The sequence below is a fragment of the Lissotriton vulgaris genome, chromosome 7 (genome assembly GCF_964263255.1).
Source record: "Lissotriton vulgaris chromosome 7, aLisVul1.2, whole genome shotgun sequence".
Taxonomy (NCBI): domain Eukaryota; kingdom Metazoa; phylum Chordata; class Amphibia; order Caudata; family Salamandridae; genus Lissotriton; species Lissotriton vulgaris.
Window position 1 is genome coordinate 828,559,268 of NC_141695.1, and position 15,255 is coordinate 828,574,522.

The window sequence follows — 15,255 nt, forward strand, 5'->3', positions numbered from 1 at the left end:
TTTCAGGATGCAGAATGATATGAAGCTGCCGGCGCACCTGCGGCGCAAGTAAGGAGTGACTGTATGCAACTGTGGTGGGGAGGGCAGGTTCCTGCATAGACAGTCTGATTCCGTCCCACCCACAGTAGTGGGAATGATCAGTGCCAAGAAGACCCACTTATCCCTTTCCCGTTCGCAAGGGGAATTTTTGGCATTACCAGGGATAGCAAACCCCAAAATGTGTTGTTTCTGTGCTTTGTTCTTCCTGTGTTTGGACTGATATATATATGTATCCAGTATTTGTAAAGTGTGAACTACTCATCCCTACGGGTCTCAAGGGGCTGGGGGCCGTTGTGGAAATTAAATGAGCGATTGCCCAGAGTCACACAGTGCTCAGTTGATCTGCCGCGGGAGCCAGGGATCGAACCGTGAGCTCCGAAGTCAGCTGCCCTGGCCGCTGCACCACACCTCTCCATATATGTGTGTGTGTATATATATATGTATATTTTCTGTGTATATATATATGTCCGTTCCACACTCCTACTAATCGGCAATGGACACCGACTCCACAGACGTAGGTACAGACCACAAAACTGCGCTTTTTTTTCAGATTAAAGGTGGTTTATTAATCTTCTGTCCCCAGCATGACGCGTTTCGGCTGCAACACGGCAGCCTTGATCACATGACCAAAAGAACCAATAAGTGCAATTTATATACTGTGTGTGTCCCCAATAGTGAAACTTAAGCAAAACATAGACATAGAGAAAATACTACATGATCGGAGATATTGTCTACAACCCCATTTACAATTTTCATAGGTCTATATACAAAGGGAAAGGTAAATTGATATATATATATATATATATACAAACAATATATATATATATGTGTGTATATTTTCTGTATATATACAGAAAAGGATTGCTGTTTAAATTCTCCACCCCACATATCTCCGTCTAAGGCCCCTGATCATGAGTGCATTGCTGAGAAAGTGTCTTGTTGGTGTGGGTGAAGTGTTGTGGTCACCGTGTGTTTAAGCCATGGTTAATGGTCCAGCTCACAAGCATTTGGGTTTAAAAAGCCATCCCGCTGACTGCTTTATGTGATGGTACCTACCTGTAAACTGATTCTGGTGGGTTAGTACACACAGGGGCCTTTAATATTGAAGCCCCAGATCGAGGCAGCCTGACAGTAGAATTACCTGCCCTATGTGTGCCACCTCCCCTTATGCCCACCCTCAAGCAAATGTGTTCTGAAGCCAATTATTAGTGAAAGTAATTCTGGTCAGTGTAGCACACCGGGCTTTAACGTGCATACATTATATACATGAATCCCCTTTTGCTATGCAACACCATCTTTTTTGATTCTGCATTTTGACTGCTTGTCTTGTGCAGTCTTCCCAGGAAACCTTTTGACTTCCTAAAGTCGAGGTGGGGATTAGAATAGTTTGCCACGTTAGTGCATAAATTGCTTGTATTACCAGTACCACTAACCCGTTTTTCAATTTGTGCCCTGCAGTTACGCCCATGCGCTGGATGGAATGTACCAGGTGCTGCGCAATGGTAAGGAAGTAGTACAGAACTTAAAACAAGCGAGAATAAGGGAGACTTGAAGGGGACAAGCGGACATGTGAAAAGCCTCGTGTGGGTTACAGCAGAATGAGTAAATAAAACAGCATTCAGGATCTCCAGTGGTAAAATGTGGTGCCTATTGCTGGCTGGGAGTTCTACTGGATAGTTAAGATTTTCGTCGGTCTTGATCCTTCCTTTTTATCTGGCTATTCAGTCGGCCGTCAGACCCATGTAGTAGAATTTCCACAGTGACCTGTGGTCTTTTTCAGTGAATATATTTGCTCGCTGCTTGGAAGGTCTCTTTAGTCAGAGGGTTCCTCAGAGTAGAGGGAAATCTTGTAGATGATGTTCTTTTACTTGCGTACAGTCTCCCTGATGTAAGAGGGAGTAGATATTCTTGGCGGTTTGGGAAGGAGGTCCCTGGTGGATGGTGGTCACTCTTGGTGATTTATGTCTACAGTACATGTTTGGGTCCCTAGTGATTGGTAGGGGAAGTCTCCAGTGGGCAGGAGATGCCTTTGGTGATTCAGATTACTGATATGCGGATGTGGCTTTTCTCTTGTAGTTAGTCATCTCTAATGGATCATTAGGTAGTTGGAGAATCTGTCTTGTAAACGGGCTATATCCCGGGATCTGTTTTGTGGTTTGGAAGGCATCTCTTTTTTTGTTGTTTGTTTGTTTGGGTTCACATGGTGCCTGGTTGTGTCTTTGTACTGGCTTTGGTTATACCAGTACTTGGGCCAGTGAGTCTGGGATCTCTGGAAATATTTCTGAAAATCTCACATTAGCCACAAAGAAAGCCATAGGTATGAAAAACAAATCTGGGATTTTACACTTGAGGTGAATACATAATCATGTGGCAAAGCCACATTTAAACTATAAATAAATGTGTGTTACTGTCTGACCCCCACACGTTGGGCCATAGGATAAGTAGTGGCTACCAGGCCTCAACCATGAGGGTTGAGGTACTTTGCCTCTGATGTCCTGGGATCCGTGTGACTATGGCTCTGAAACATGGTCCACGTATCGTCCTTTCTACACTTAAACCTCAGGATAGCAAGGGCAAACAGTCACAGCCTACTCAGGGAGGTAGTGAGGGAGTGCTTGACCTCAGAGCTCAAAACTCAGTGAACAATCCAATAATGTGAATGTGCTGCCCAACGTTTGTCTTTACAAGGAAGAAAATGCTTTATTACACACTGGTTACTTAATACTACATACTTAATACTACAAGCTACGAGCAGCAAATTACAAGTGCGTGTTTCTGTGAGCTGTTTAGGCAGGTGCGGTTTGGTTTCCTCCGTGCTCCTTCTCTGTCCCTAGGTTCTCTCTCTCCCGGATCAAGGTGGCACCCCCTCACCATTTGCAAGGGCAATGGAGTAGTGTGAATCAGGCACAGATGCAGATTAAACAAGTCAAAAACAGTTTGTGTGCTTAGTCATTCAGTTCTGACCTGCTTGCAGGTGATTATCAGTTTATCCAAAGGAAACCCTCCATACCTGGTACGTCAAGCAGCTGTCGGTTCGGTGGCAACGTACCAGCAGGCAGTCTGAAAGTTTGTACTGTCTTGGTGATGAACTATATTTAGCTTCACACCAGCTTTGGCTCTACAGGTGTGCAGGGGCAGGGTCGAAGCAGTCCGGATACGTCTCTGTCCCACTGGACCAATGATGAGTGTCTGGGGCCTCTGGGTCTTGGAAACGGGCCCATGCAGGGACCAAGTGGTCCTCTGAAGAAACCCCCCGAAAGTGACTTGTGATACTCAGGAAATATACAAACCCACTTGGGTGATCACGAATTTGGAAGTAGCAACAGGGTATATGCTGCTACACACGAGCCAACACAACTTGAGCAATTGCAGTCCCACATGGGTGAAACTCTGCGCAATTGTAGATTTGTGGTTCCCGTTGGATCGTTGGGAGACTCTTGGAGGCCCTTGAATGTCTGGATCCTCCCGGATCGCTCTCCAGCAGTCTGCTCTTTTGGGTACCCCACAGCCACCTGGAATGTACAGTACCTCCTTCTTCCTGGATTGTCTCTCCTCTTTCAGGGGAGGCAGACTAATTTCCTCTCTCAGCAAGCGGGCATGCCGTTAAGCCCTTTAGAACTGGTAAACAGCTTGTTCAGGAAGAGATGCAGACTTCAAGTGATGTCCCCTCATCTCCAGGCGACTGGTAGTCTGGCAGACTCCAATCCTGGTTCACAACAGCTTGCTCAGTGCTCTGCGAAGTGATACCTTTCTTGGCCATAGAGTTCTCGCAGCTAGAATCGCGTGTGGGATAGTAGGGCCCCAACTTTATATGCAACAAGCAGTCGGGAATGGGGTTCTACTGTTTGAAATGGTGGAACTTGTTTAATGTTGTTTACCTTTCAAGTGTCCTTTTCAGAATGTTCTGTACTAGACACAGCCTTTGTGTGCACTGACTTATGCCTTGCACAACAGGATAGTCTCAAACCTGGAGCACCCACAACAGAAGCCGAAAGAGGTGTGAGGTTTCTACAACTAATGGTCATCAGCCCAACTGAAGGAGTATTCGGAGAAAGACAAACTAGCAGGCCTCACTTAAAAGCTTCTTCATCTTACACTACAAACCCATGCCAGCCACTAAATGGCAGCCTTCATGGAGGCTAATCAGCATATTCTTTATAACCAAAATGCTTCATTGAATAACTAAAGGAGTGCTTTCTCCTCACTTCACTGTTAAGCCTCCTTTCTCCTTCCAGCTTCAGGCATGTGAGCAATTCACTTACATTGTCGAGGAGCACAGTTTTCACCTTTATTTTATTTGTAAGGGTAGGTCAGGGGCATTCAAAATGGATTCCACTGGCCTCCATTACACTGGTTTGTTTGCACGCCATGCAGGCTACATACATGACATTCATTTTGAATGTTAGCATAAACAACTGTGTAATGGTATAGAAGTGGTGGAAATTTACATGAGTGCGCCCCGTAGGCCTCCACTCCAGTAACTCAGAAAACAAAGTTCTTGTCACAATTTTAATTTTCAAACCACTATATCCTGTTACCCCCAACTGTAAGTAATAAACCCATTAACATATGCAGGAGCTGACAGTCGCCAGTTGACAGGACACTTGTTGGACCCCTCCAGGTCACAGTATGAGTCCATGACCTACTCATGCCAAGAGCAGACATAGGCCTTTGTGCACATGCTCGATTTGCGTGGTACCAGAGCCAAAATCAAGTGCAGATACTAGATACATGCAATCGGGTCCTCCGAGCAGGGGAATACTTCTGTATACCGTTCAGGGAACATGTGTTTTTGTAGTAGGGGATCTCTGTGTATAGTCATAATCTAGTGAATAGTCCAGCTCATGAGCGTGGACCCTGGAGCAATCAAAAATAATCTCTTAAGCTGTCTAACAATGCAGCCCTGCACAGACACTTAAGAGAGAATTTAAAGACATATAATGCAGCCTATATCCACAGGCTGCACTGTCCAGTACTTCAACTAGACATTCCACCAAAACCACACACAGCACAGCCTGCCAAGTTTTCTCCATAGAGAAAAATTTCCCCTTTAAACAGCAAAGCCTCTGGAATGATAGAGAGGAAGGGAAGGACAGACAAGCCCCATAGGCTGCCATTATGTGGCTCAAAAAAGGGATACCGTGCCTTTAAGGAAACTTTCCAGAACTTTCTTAGTATCCCAGAATGCCCAGCAGGTCCCATTTACTTTCAGTTCTTTTTTCCAGCTCCTGCTAGCAGGACCCTGGAGCATTGAGCTCTCCCTTTTTGGGTTTAGTTTAAGAATTTTGCACTTTTAAAGTGTGTGAGTGTTTACACTTGACGTGTTTTTTGTGCCCTCTTCCTTCTCTGGTATCTGAGCACTCCCGTTTTGTCTAAAATGCCAGCATTATTTGATAAATGCCCGGAGTGCTCAAGGAAGAAGGCCAAGTCGGACCCACACTGTGTGCATCCTGTGCCTCCCTTCTACTCACCTTCCTGAGAAGTGTGAGATTTGCCAGACCTTCACCTCCAGGACCCTGAGAGACCGAAAGAAGATCAGGCTCCAAGGAATGGAAGAGAGAAGGCTGCAGAGTCAAGGTGGGTCTGGGCAGGCTGTATCTGCTTCCTCTAGGGTGCTCCCAAGCGTCAAGAAGGCCAGAAAACGTCGCTGTTCTCTGTCGACGTCGATCCCATCGACAACGGCGTCGAGAGGCATGACAGCGGTATGCTCCCTTCTCCCCAGGGCTCTGGGTCGAGGCGACTTCGGCGTGAGGGGACTGTCGAGACCGCCGTCGAGGTCGCCGCCGAAGACTTCATCGTCGGCGTCATCATCTTCGACGTCATCGTCGACACCTCGACGTCGTAAGGATTCCAGTCTGCGTCGGCGCTCGCCGTCGAGGTGACACCGTTCGGCGTCGGCTCGGCGCTCAGCGTCGAGAAGGCGCTCGCCGTTGAGGCGACTACGCCGTTCGCCCTCGACGTCGACTCGGTGATCGGGGTCGAGAAGGACCGGTTCGCCGTCAAGGCGCAGATCTTCAGCGTCGAGGAGGCGACACCCGTCGACGTCGAGACAGCGTTCGTCAATGCCGAGGAGGTGTTCTTCGACGCCGAAAAGGCGTTCGACACCTAAGAGGAAGAGATCATCCTCCAGGAGGCGTTCTGGAGCCAGGAGTCCATCCCGATCTTCAGGGGCACGACAGCAACATCGGTCACCGACGGGGGGCCTTGCCTCTCGGTCGCCTACGCCGAAGAAGATGAGGTCACCGGGCTCGGTGTACTCTGTGGTGTACTCTCTTCCCAAGCCGAGGTCACCTACTCCTCCTCCTCCACTGCCTAAGGAGCAGCTGTCGCGCAATCCTTCGCCACCACCTCCTCCTGTGCCTCCACATGCACCACCACGGCCTCCGAGATCGGTTTCACTGCCACTCCTCCCTACGCTGCCAAAGGGGGCACCTCGGCCGAGGTCCCCGGTCAGGCCACCGCCGCAGATCCCGCCGCAGGCACCAGCAAAGCCGGCGCCGCCGCAAGCACCTGCGGGAAGTCCAAGGCCTAGGAGACCTAGATCTCGCTCCGGACGGAGAGGGAGATCAAGGAGTCGCCGTCGCTCATCAACAAGATCAAGACCACGCCATAGGAGGGGCCGATCTAGATACAGCACGGAGTCGTCCAGTGCCAGGGATTACTCTCCGACTCTATCGGGATCCCCACGGACGAGGGTATCCCCTGTGGATGACGTGGTTTCCTTTCAGGAAGTCTTGTTGGGGGGTGCGAGCAAACTGGGCATCCAACTGACTGTGCCCATGCCGACGACCTCGGTAATATTCGAGACTCTCCACAAGAAGCACCTGTCGAGACCTCTGTTGCCTTTGGTACCGGGGTTAGTGGCGCCCGCCATGAAGCTCTTCCTCACTCCGGCGGTTACGAAAGTAGCTCCCTCCAGGTTACAAAAGAAGTACAAGGCTCCTGATGCGGACCCGGCTTTCCTCCGATTGGATCCAACCCCGGATTCCGTAATTGTGACGGCGGCAAGGAAACATGCCACCACCCCGTCCTCCAATGTGCCTCCGGACAAGGAGAGTCGCTGGTTGGATTCAGCGGGCAGGAAGGTGTGCGGGACGGCCGCTACCTCTATGAAGGCTGCCAGTGCATCTGCGCTGTTGGGGCGCTATGACCGGGCCCTTTGGGAGTCCCTCCAGCAGTTCGCCAACCTCCTCCCACGGGAAAAGGAGGATTTTATTGAGATCCTGAATGAGGGATTGCTGGTGTCGAACCAGCTGATCAGCGCTGCTGCGGACTCATCGCTTCTGGCAGCCCACGGGTACTGTCATGGAGTGAATCAGAGACACCACGCTTGGCTCAGATTGACATCACTGAAGCCGGAAGCCCAACAGAGGGTGGCCAACCTGCCCTTCTCGGGCGAGACCCTTTTCGGGAAACACGCCGACGATGAAATGGCCCGCATGAAGGCGGAGGCTGAGACTCTGACGGCGGTGGGCTTGGAGAAGCCCAAGGACCAGAAGAAAAACTACCGCCCGTTCCAGAGACGGTACAGGGCGCAGGGCAGAGGGCGAGGTCAACAGTCTGGACAGCAGCAACAGCAGCATCAGTTCCAGACGAAGCCCTTCCAGAAACGGCAGAGGGGCAGGGGTGGTCAGCAGTCGGCCACCGCGACCAAAGGCCCAGCCGGGTCTAGGCCCGGAGCGATTACTTCCCTTCATCAGTTACCCGCTCCGGTGGGGGGAAGCGTTCAATATTTTCTGGCAGAGTGGAGAAAAATTACTCAGGACAAGTGGGTGCTGAATATTGTTTGCAATGGATACAGTCTTCGGTTTGTCAGCCCGCCTCCAGCAATTCCACCGGTTTGCTCGCAGTTTCAGCTGCGCGAGCTCCAGGCGGAGGCCGATACCCTGTTAAGAAAACGGGCGAGAGCAGACGTCCCTCTGTCTCAAAGGGGAAGAGGTCTATACTCACGGTTCTTTCTAGTCCGAAAAAAGGACAAGAACGAGTTCAGGCCTATTCTGGATTTGCGGCAAGCAAAAGTGGATTCGCAGAGAAAGGTTTCGCATGCTGTCTTTGCACCAGATTTACCCTCAGCTGCAAAGGGGAGACTGGTTGTGCGCGATAGACGTACAGGATGCGTACTTCCACGTGCCCATCGCACAGAAACACCGGAAGTTCCTGTGATTCCAAGTCGGCGCCAATCACTATCAATACACAGTGTTGCCGTTCGGGCTGAAGCCAGCGCCTCGGACGTTTTCCAAATGCATGGCAGTGGTGGCGGCACACCTGAGAAAGAACAAGGTGTTTGTCTACCCGTACCTGGACGATTGGTTGATCAAAGCATCCTCCTTCTCGGAAGCTCAAGCGCACTTCCAGAAGACGTCCGTTCTCTTGAACAAGCTGGGGTTGCACATCAACATGTCCAAGTCTGTCCCGACTCTGGTCCAATGCCTACAGCACTTGGGAGCCTCCATCAATACGCTGTCAGCAAGCGTGTCTCCTTCGGAGGAAAGACGTTTATCACTCCTTCGGAAGGCTCAGGCTCTTATGACCGCTCCATCTACGACAGTGAGGACGGTGTCTTCTCTACTGGGTTTGATGGACTCTTGTATCTTCCTCACGCCACACACACAGCTACACATGAGACCGTTGCAGGAGTGTCTGGAGGATCAGTGGGACCAGAGGAGAGGAAACTGGGACGACAAGATACGACTGTCTCTGCATGCTCTACAGTCTCTGAAATGGTGATATTCAGCTGAGAATCTCCTCAAGGGGGTTCCCTTCCACAAGGACATTCCCACTCAGACTATCGTGACGGATTATTCTCTCCACGGCTGGGGAGCACATTCCGGGGAGTTACAGATCCAGGGAACGTGGTCTCCGACGGAGTCCACATATCACATCAATTTTCTGGAACTGTTCACTTGGCACTGAAGGCCTTTCATCCGTCCTTCCAGACCAACTCTCTGCTTGTACAGACGGATAACACGACCACGATGTATTACCTCAACAAGCAGGGGGGGCTCGAGATCACGCACCCTGTCGCAGGAGGTGCAGGCGATCTGGCACTGGCTTCTTGCCAGAGGACTGACGATAACGGCTACTCATCTACCAAGTGTGCATAGTGTTCAGGCAGACGCACTGAGCAGACTGATCCAGGAAAACCATGAATGGGTCATAAACGACAAAGTGCTCGGAGACGTCTTCGACAGGTGGGGCACTCCAGACGTGGATCTGTTCGCCACCGCCGAAAACAGCAAATGCCGAAACATCGCATCCAGGTACTACCAGTAGGGGACGCTGGGGAATGCGTTATGGATCAACAGGTCGAACAGCTTTCTGTACGCATTTCCACCCATTCCCCTGATTCCAGCGGTGCTCATCAAGCTGGCCCAGTCCGGGGCGCGGATGATCCTGATTGCCCCGGAATGGCCCAGGCAGTGGTGGTTCACGGACCTGCTTCACCGGTCTCTCCTTCCTCGCATTCGGCTGACGTGCCGGCAGGACCTTCTCACGAAGTTCGGGGGGCAGATGGTGCACCCCAATCTATCGTCTTTGAGTTTGGCGGCATGGCTCCTGGGATAGTGCAATGTGGCCATTTTTAATCTCCCTGCAGAGTGTATGGACATACCGAAGGAAGCTAAGAGACCTTCCACTAGGACTTCTTATGCGTACAAGTGGAAGAGATTTTGCATCTGGTGCAAGTCCAAGAATTATGATCCAACGACGTGTAAGGAAGATGTCATCCTCCGTACCTTTTACATTTGGCGCAGTCTGGCCTTAATGTTCATTCTATTAAGGTTCATCTCGCTGCGCTGACTGCCTACAGGAAATGCCCTTCACAGACCTCCATTTACAAAAGGGGGTGGTGATGAACAGAGTGTCTGAATTGAGCAGACCACTCTTACCCAGTCCAAAGATCAGGGCTTGATCCATCACCGTTATTTATCTCACTGCCCCATCCCAGCTCAGAACCTGGCTATATGCAAATCAGTCTGTCCCTGGCCCAGTGCATCATGGGAACAGGGCAGACTAAACTACCAAGCCAATTCTTTACCAGAAAGGAGACAAGCTACCGGGGACCGGTTTCTGGCATTTCAGCCTCTTCGGCCCGGCTTGCTTGAATCCTGATGGAGCAGTGAGAAAGGGACTCATGTCTGAGTATACCCTGCCACACCTATAGTGGCCAAAATCGATTTACAAAAGGGGGTGGTGATGAACAGAGTGTCTGAATTGAGCAGACCACTCTTACCCAGTCCAAAGATCAGGGCTTGATCCATCACCGTTATTTATCTCTATGCCCCATCCCAGCTCAGAACCTGGCTATATGCAAATCAGTCTGTCCCTGGCCCAGTGCATCATGGGAACAGGGCAGACTAAACTACCAAGCCAATTCTTTACCAGAAAGGAGACAAGCTACCGGGGACCGGTTTCTGGCATTTCAGCCTCTTCGGCCCGGCTTGCTTGAATCCTGATGGAGCAGTGAGAAAGGGACTCATGTCTGAGTATACCCTGCCACACCTATAGTGGCCAAAATCGATTTACAAAAGGGGGTGGTGATGAACAGAGTGTCTGAATTGAGCAGACCACTCTTACCCAGTCCAAAGATCAGGGCTTGATCCATCACCGTTATTTATCTCACTGCCCCATGCCAGCTCAGAACCTGGCTATATGCAAATCAGTCTGTCCCTGGCCCAGTGCATCATGGGAACAGGGCAGACTAAACTACCAAGCCAATTCTTTACCAGAAAGGAGACAAGCTACCGGGGACCGGTTTCTGGCATTTCAGCCTCACAGACCTCCTTCTTCCAGATCCCTGTGATCAAGGATTTTTTGGAAGGCTTGAAGAAAGTGTTTCCTCCTGTACGACTTCCCTCGCCTTCATGGGAATTGAATGTGGTGCTGTCCAGATTGATGAAGGAACCTTTTGAACCTATTCATAAGGCTTCATTGCAGCACCTGTCCTGGAAGGCGGCGTTCCTCGTGGCCATTACATCGGCCCGCAGGGTGAGTGAAATTCAGGCGTTGTGTTGCCAAGAACCTTATACTGTATATCATGCTGCTAAGGTTGTTATGCGTACTCACCCTAAATTTCTTCCTAAGGTTATTTCTGATTTCCATGTTAACCAGACCATAACTTTACCTAAGTTTTTTCAGAATCCTTCCTCTCCAGCGGAAAGGTCTCTACATTCCCTGGATGTCAGAAGGGTGTTGAAATTTTATCTGGATAAAACCAAGGATATTCGTAGGTCAGACCAATTGTTTATCAACTATGAATCAGTCAGGACAGGTCTTGCTACTTCGAAACAGTCTATTTCTAGGTGGATTGTGTCCTGTATACAGTTGTGTTATCAAAAGGCTAATAAGACCTTAGTGGGTAAACCTAAGGCTCATTCCACCAGGGGCAAGGCTGCCACGACTGCTTTGTTACGTAATGTTCCCATTGCAGAAATCTGCAGGGCGTCCACTTGGAAGTCGGTCCATACCTTTGCTAAGCATTACTGTCTGGACACTGACTCCAGGGCAGACGCTCAGGTTGGGCAGGCTTCGCTGCGAAATCTGTTCGCACAGTAGTGGTATGGTACTGATTTTTTCTCCACCGCCGATTTGGTGTGGGGATGGGCTTGCCATTCTATTCACTAGATTATGACTATACACAGATATCCCCTACTACAGAAGGAGTAACTCCAGTTCTGTAGTAGGGGTATCTCTGTTATAGTCATAAGCGCCCGCCCTCCTCCCCGGTGGAGACAGATGTTTATGTTCGGAATGCTACTGGTCTGGCGTTATACGCCTTCAAAAAGAACTGAAAGTAAATGGGACCTGCTGGGCATTCTGGGATACTGAGAAAGTTCTTGAAAGTTTCCTTAAAGGCACGGTATCCCTTTTTTGAGCCACATAATGGCAGCCTATGGGGCTTGTCTGTACTTCCCTTCCTCTCTATCATTCCAGAGGCTTTGCTGTTTAAAAGGGGAAATTTTTCTCTATGGAGAAAACTTGGCAGGCTGTGCTGTGTGTGGTTTTGGTGGAATGTCTAGTTTATTTATTTATTTATTTATTTATTTGCGGGTTTATATCGCGCTCGAATCGACTCCCGAAGGAGTAACTCTGCGCCCTAAGAACACCACAAGCACAATCAGGGAGAACATTTAAGAAGAGTTAGTTTTGAAACAGGAAAGTTTTAAGCTTTTTCCTGAACAGCAGATGTTCCGGACATTGCCTGAGCGCCAAGGGGAGTTTGTTCCATAACGTGGGCCCGACCACTGATAGAGCTTTACCTCCCTGTCTGGCCTTCTATGCACGAGGCACACGCAATAGAAGCTGGTTACTAGACCTAAGGGAGCGAACAGGATTATAGGGTACAAATTTGTCTCTCAGATTTGAGGGACCTAGTCCGTTGAGACTCTTGTGAATTAGACAGCACGTCTTAAACTTTATCCTTTGGCGAACCGACAACCAATGTAGCTTGTCCTTGGAGTGTGTCTAATACTCCCTCATTTGCCGATAACAGCCCATTACAATAGTCAAGACGACTAAGGACGAGAACCTGCACCAATGTTTTCCTGGTAGAGTCAGGATGCAAGGGAAACATTTTGCGTAAAAGGCCTATGATGTGAAAACAGGAGCCCACACTGTGGTTACCATGCTGCTTCAGCAAGAGCTCCTGATCCAATCGTACTCCCAAGTTCTTCACGAGCTGTTTGGGGTCGGGGACTGGCCCAAGATCTTGTGGCCACCAGTCCGGGGTCCATAGGATTTTGGCTTCCCCGAAGAGCATGACTTCAGTCTTACCTACATTACATTGTAGGCAGTTCGATGACATCCACTGGGCCACAGCCTTCATACCCTCGGAGAAGGAGGTTTTGACCTCGGTGGTGAGAGACTTGAAAGGAAAAAGGAGCTGTGTGTCATCCGCGTATGACACTGGGATGAAACCAAAAGCTCTCATAATTCTAGCCAGGGGGGCCACATAGATGTTAAAGAGTCGGGCTCAAACAAGAGCCCTGTGGCACCCCCTTGGTGATCTCTACCTCCACCGAGCGAAACGGGCCCATGGTGACACATTGGGTGCGGTTGGATAAAAAGCTCCTTAACCAGGCCAGTTCCTTGTTATCAAGACTGATGTTTGCGAGCTGTCCAATCAAGATGTTATGGGACACAGTATCGAACGCAGCCGATAAGTCTAACAGTATCAGGACAACAAAATAACCCCTGTCCTGATACATATGCAGATCGTCCGTGACTGACAGTAATGCTGACTCCGTACTGTATTTCGGTCTAAAGCCGGATTGAGAATAATCCAGGCCACCTGCCTGTTCGATAAAGTTCGATAGATGTCTATTCACATGTTTTTCTGTGAGTTTACCTAAGAATGGGAGCAAAGATATTGGTCTGAGATTGGACAGGTCTGTCCAGGGAATTGTAGAGTTTTTCCGAATGGGTCTTACCAGAGCCTTTTTCCACCTCCTAGGAACCTCGCCTTCAGCCAATGAAAGATTCACAAGTCGCTGGATCCCAGGACCCAGCGTACTGCCAACCACAGGCGTTATTCTGGCTGGGATGGTATCAGATGGACAGCCACTCTTAATCTGGCTCATTATCATTTCTACCTCTTCTAAAGAAATGGGAGGGAATTTAGCGAGGGTGAGAGTCGCAGAGTTGGATTCTTCCATGACTTGTAGTCGTGTTGCATCTCCACTAAAACACAGATCGGAGTTAATGATATTTTATATATCCTATCTATCTTATCAGTAAAGAACTGAGAAATTTCATCACACAATTGCTGTGATGCTAACTCAGAGCTCTCGCAAGCCACGGGTTTGACAAAGGACTGCAAAATTTGATATAAGACCCTCGGAGCATTACCAGCAGCTGTGAGTTGGGACGCAATGTGATTCTTGCACGCCGCTCGAATGGCTTTATGATAGCTGGTAAGGGCCTTCCAGTAACGGTTCTTATCGTCATCCAGATGGGATGATATCCATGTCTTCAAGTTTTCTGGCGACTTGTTTCAGGGACCTTAAATGCTCCGAAAACCATACTTCCTGCTTATGTGCCGGACGTGGTTTAAACAGTTTTAGGGGGACAATGGTATCCACCGCAGTAGTGATTGCCCATTCATACTTGGAGCCACCTCAATGCCCTCCATAGGAATAATGGGGGGTTCAGCAAACCTCTAATTGAAGGCTTCCTGGGACATTTTATGCCATTGTCTCCGTCTAATAGGCAGTGCCAATGGATGTGAAGGTAATTTGCAAATATTAGGAGTGTAAAATTCCAAAATGAAATGATCTGTCCAGTTGACCTGTGTCGGAGGTAGGCAGTTAATCATGGGGGAGTTGGAAAGGATTAGGTCCAGGGTATGTCCTGCCTGATGCGTCGGACCAATGTTCGCCTGCGTTAGGCCCAGTAAAGACAGGTCAGTCAATAACGACTGCACCTCTCTACACTCCTTTAATTCACTATGAACATTAAAATCCCCCAGAAGTATAAAATCACTGTCTAAATTGACATGCGGGGCCAGCGCCTCCACTAGCGAAATTGAAAAGTTTGCACATGGACCGGGAGGGCGATACACCAATGCCCCTTTCCGGCTGACCTTAGACGAGATGTTAATTTTAAAGATCAGTAATTCCAGATCCGGGGTACAATATTCATCTGGAATGGAGATATCTATTTCCTGCCTATGGACAATAGCTATCCCTCCCCCTATCTTGATGGGACGATCTAGTCTGACTATTTTATAGCCGTTCGGGATCCCTAAGGTGATGGCAGGGACTGAATGAGGTTTCAGCCATGTTTCTGTTAAGAAGCATAGGTCAGGTTCTACTGATGAAATTAGTTCCCATACCTCTGTAAAATGCTTTGGCAATGATCTAATATTGCAAAGCAAATTCTTGCAACCTAATAGCATATTAGCGCCTACCCCTCTTGTTGGTGCCTGATGAAAAACAGCAACCTCATCAAGTTGGGCCTGAAACTGAGTCTGGCAATGACGACAAGAGAAAGGGCCCTCCAGATAAGAATCCACCTCCCTTAGGCAGCCCACCTGGGGGAATGTCCGCAAGCCTAAAAGTACTTGTGAGGAGTAACTCACCCGAGTGATAGGATGACAGCCTGGGTCAGCAAATGTAAGTGCTATGGCCCCTAGCCCCGTCCGGGCGCAGACGGGCTTCTCTTTGGCTTGTCTTAGGCGCGTCCTTAGGCACTCCCCTGCGCGCGACCGCTGCGCGCTCA

General features: G+C 49.3%; 1 protein-coding gene across 1 annotated transcript in view; it reads left to right on the forward strand.

Annotated features, from left to right (window-relative positions):
- SLC25A10 (solute carrier family 25 member 10) overlaps positions 1-15,255 on the forward strand; it is a 230,748-nt gene that overhangs the window by 155,939 nt on the left and 59,554 nt on the right. The window contains exons 5-6 of the mRNA XM_086931128.1: positions 7-48; positions 1,498-1,541. Of these exons, the coding sequence (XP_086787254.1) occupies positions 7-48; positions 1,498-1,541 (86 nt within the window). The remainder of the gene's footprint in view (positions 1-6; positions 49-1,497; positions 1,542-15,255) is intronic.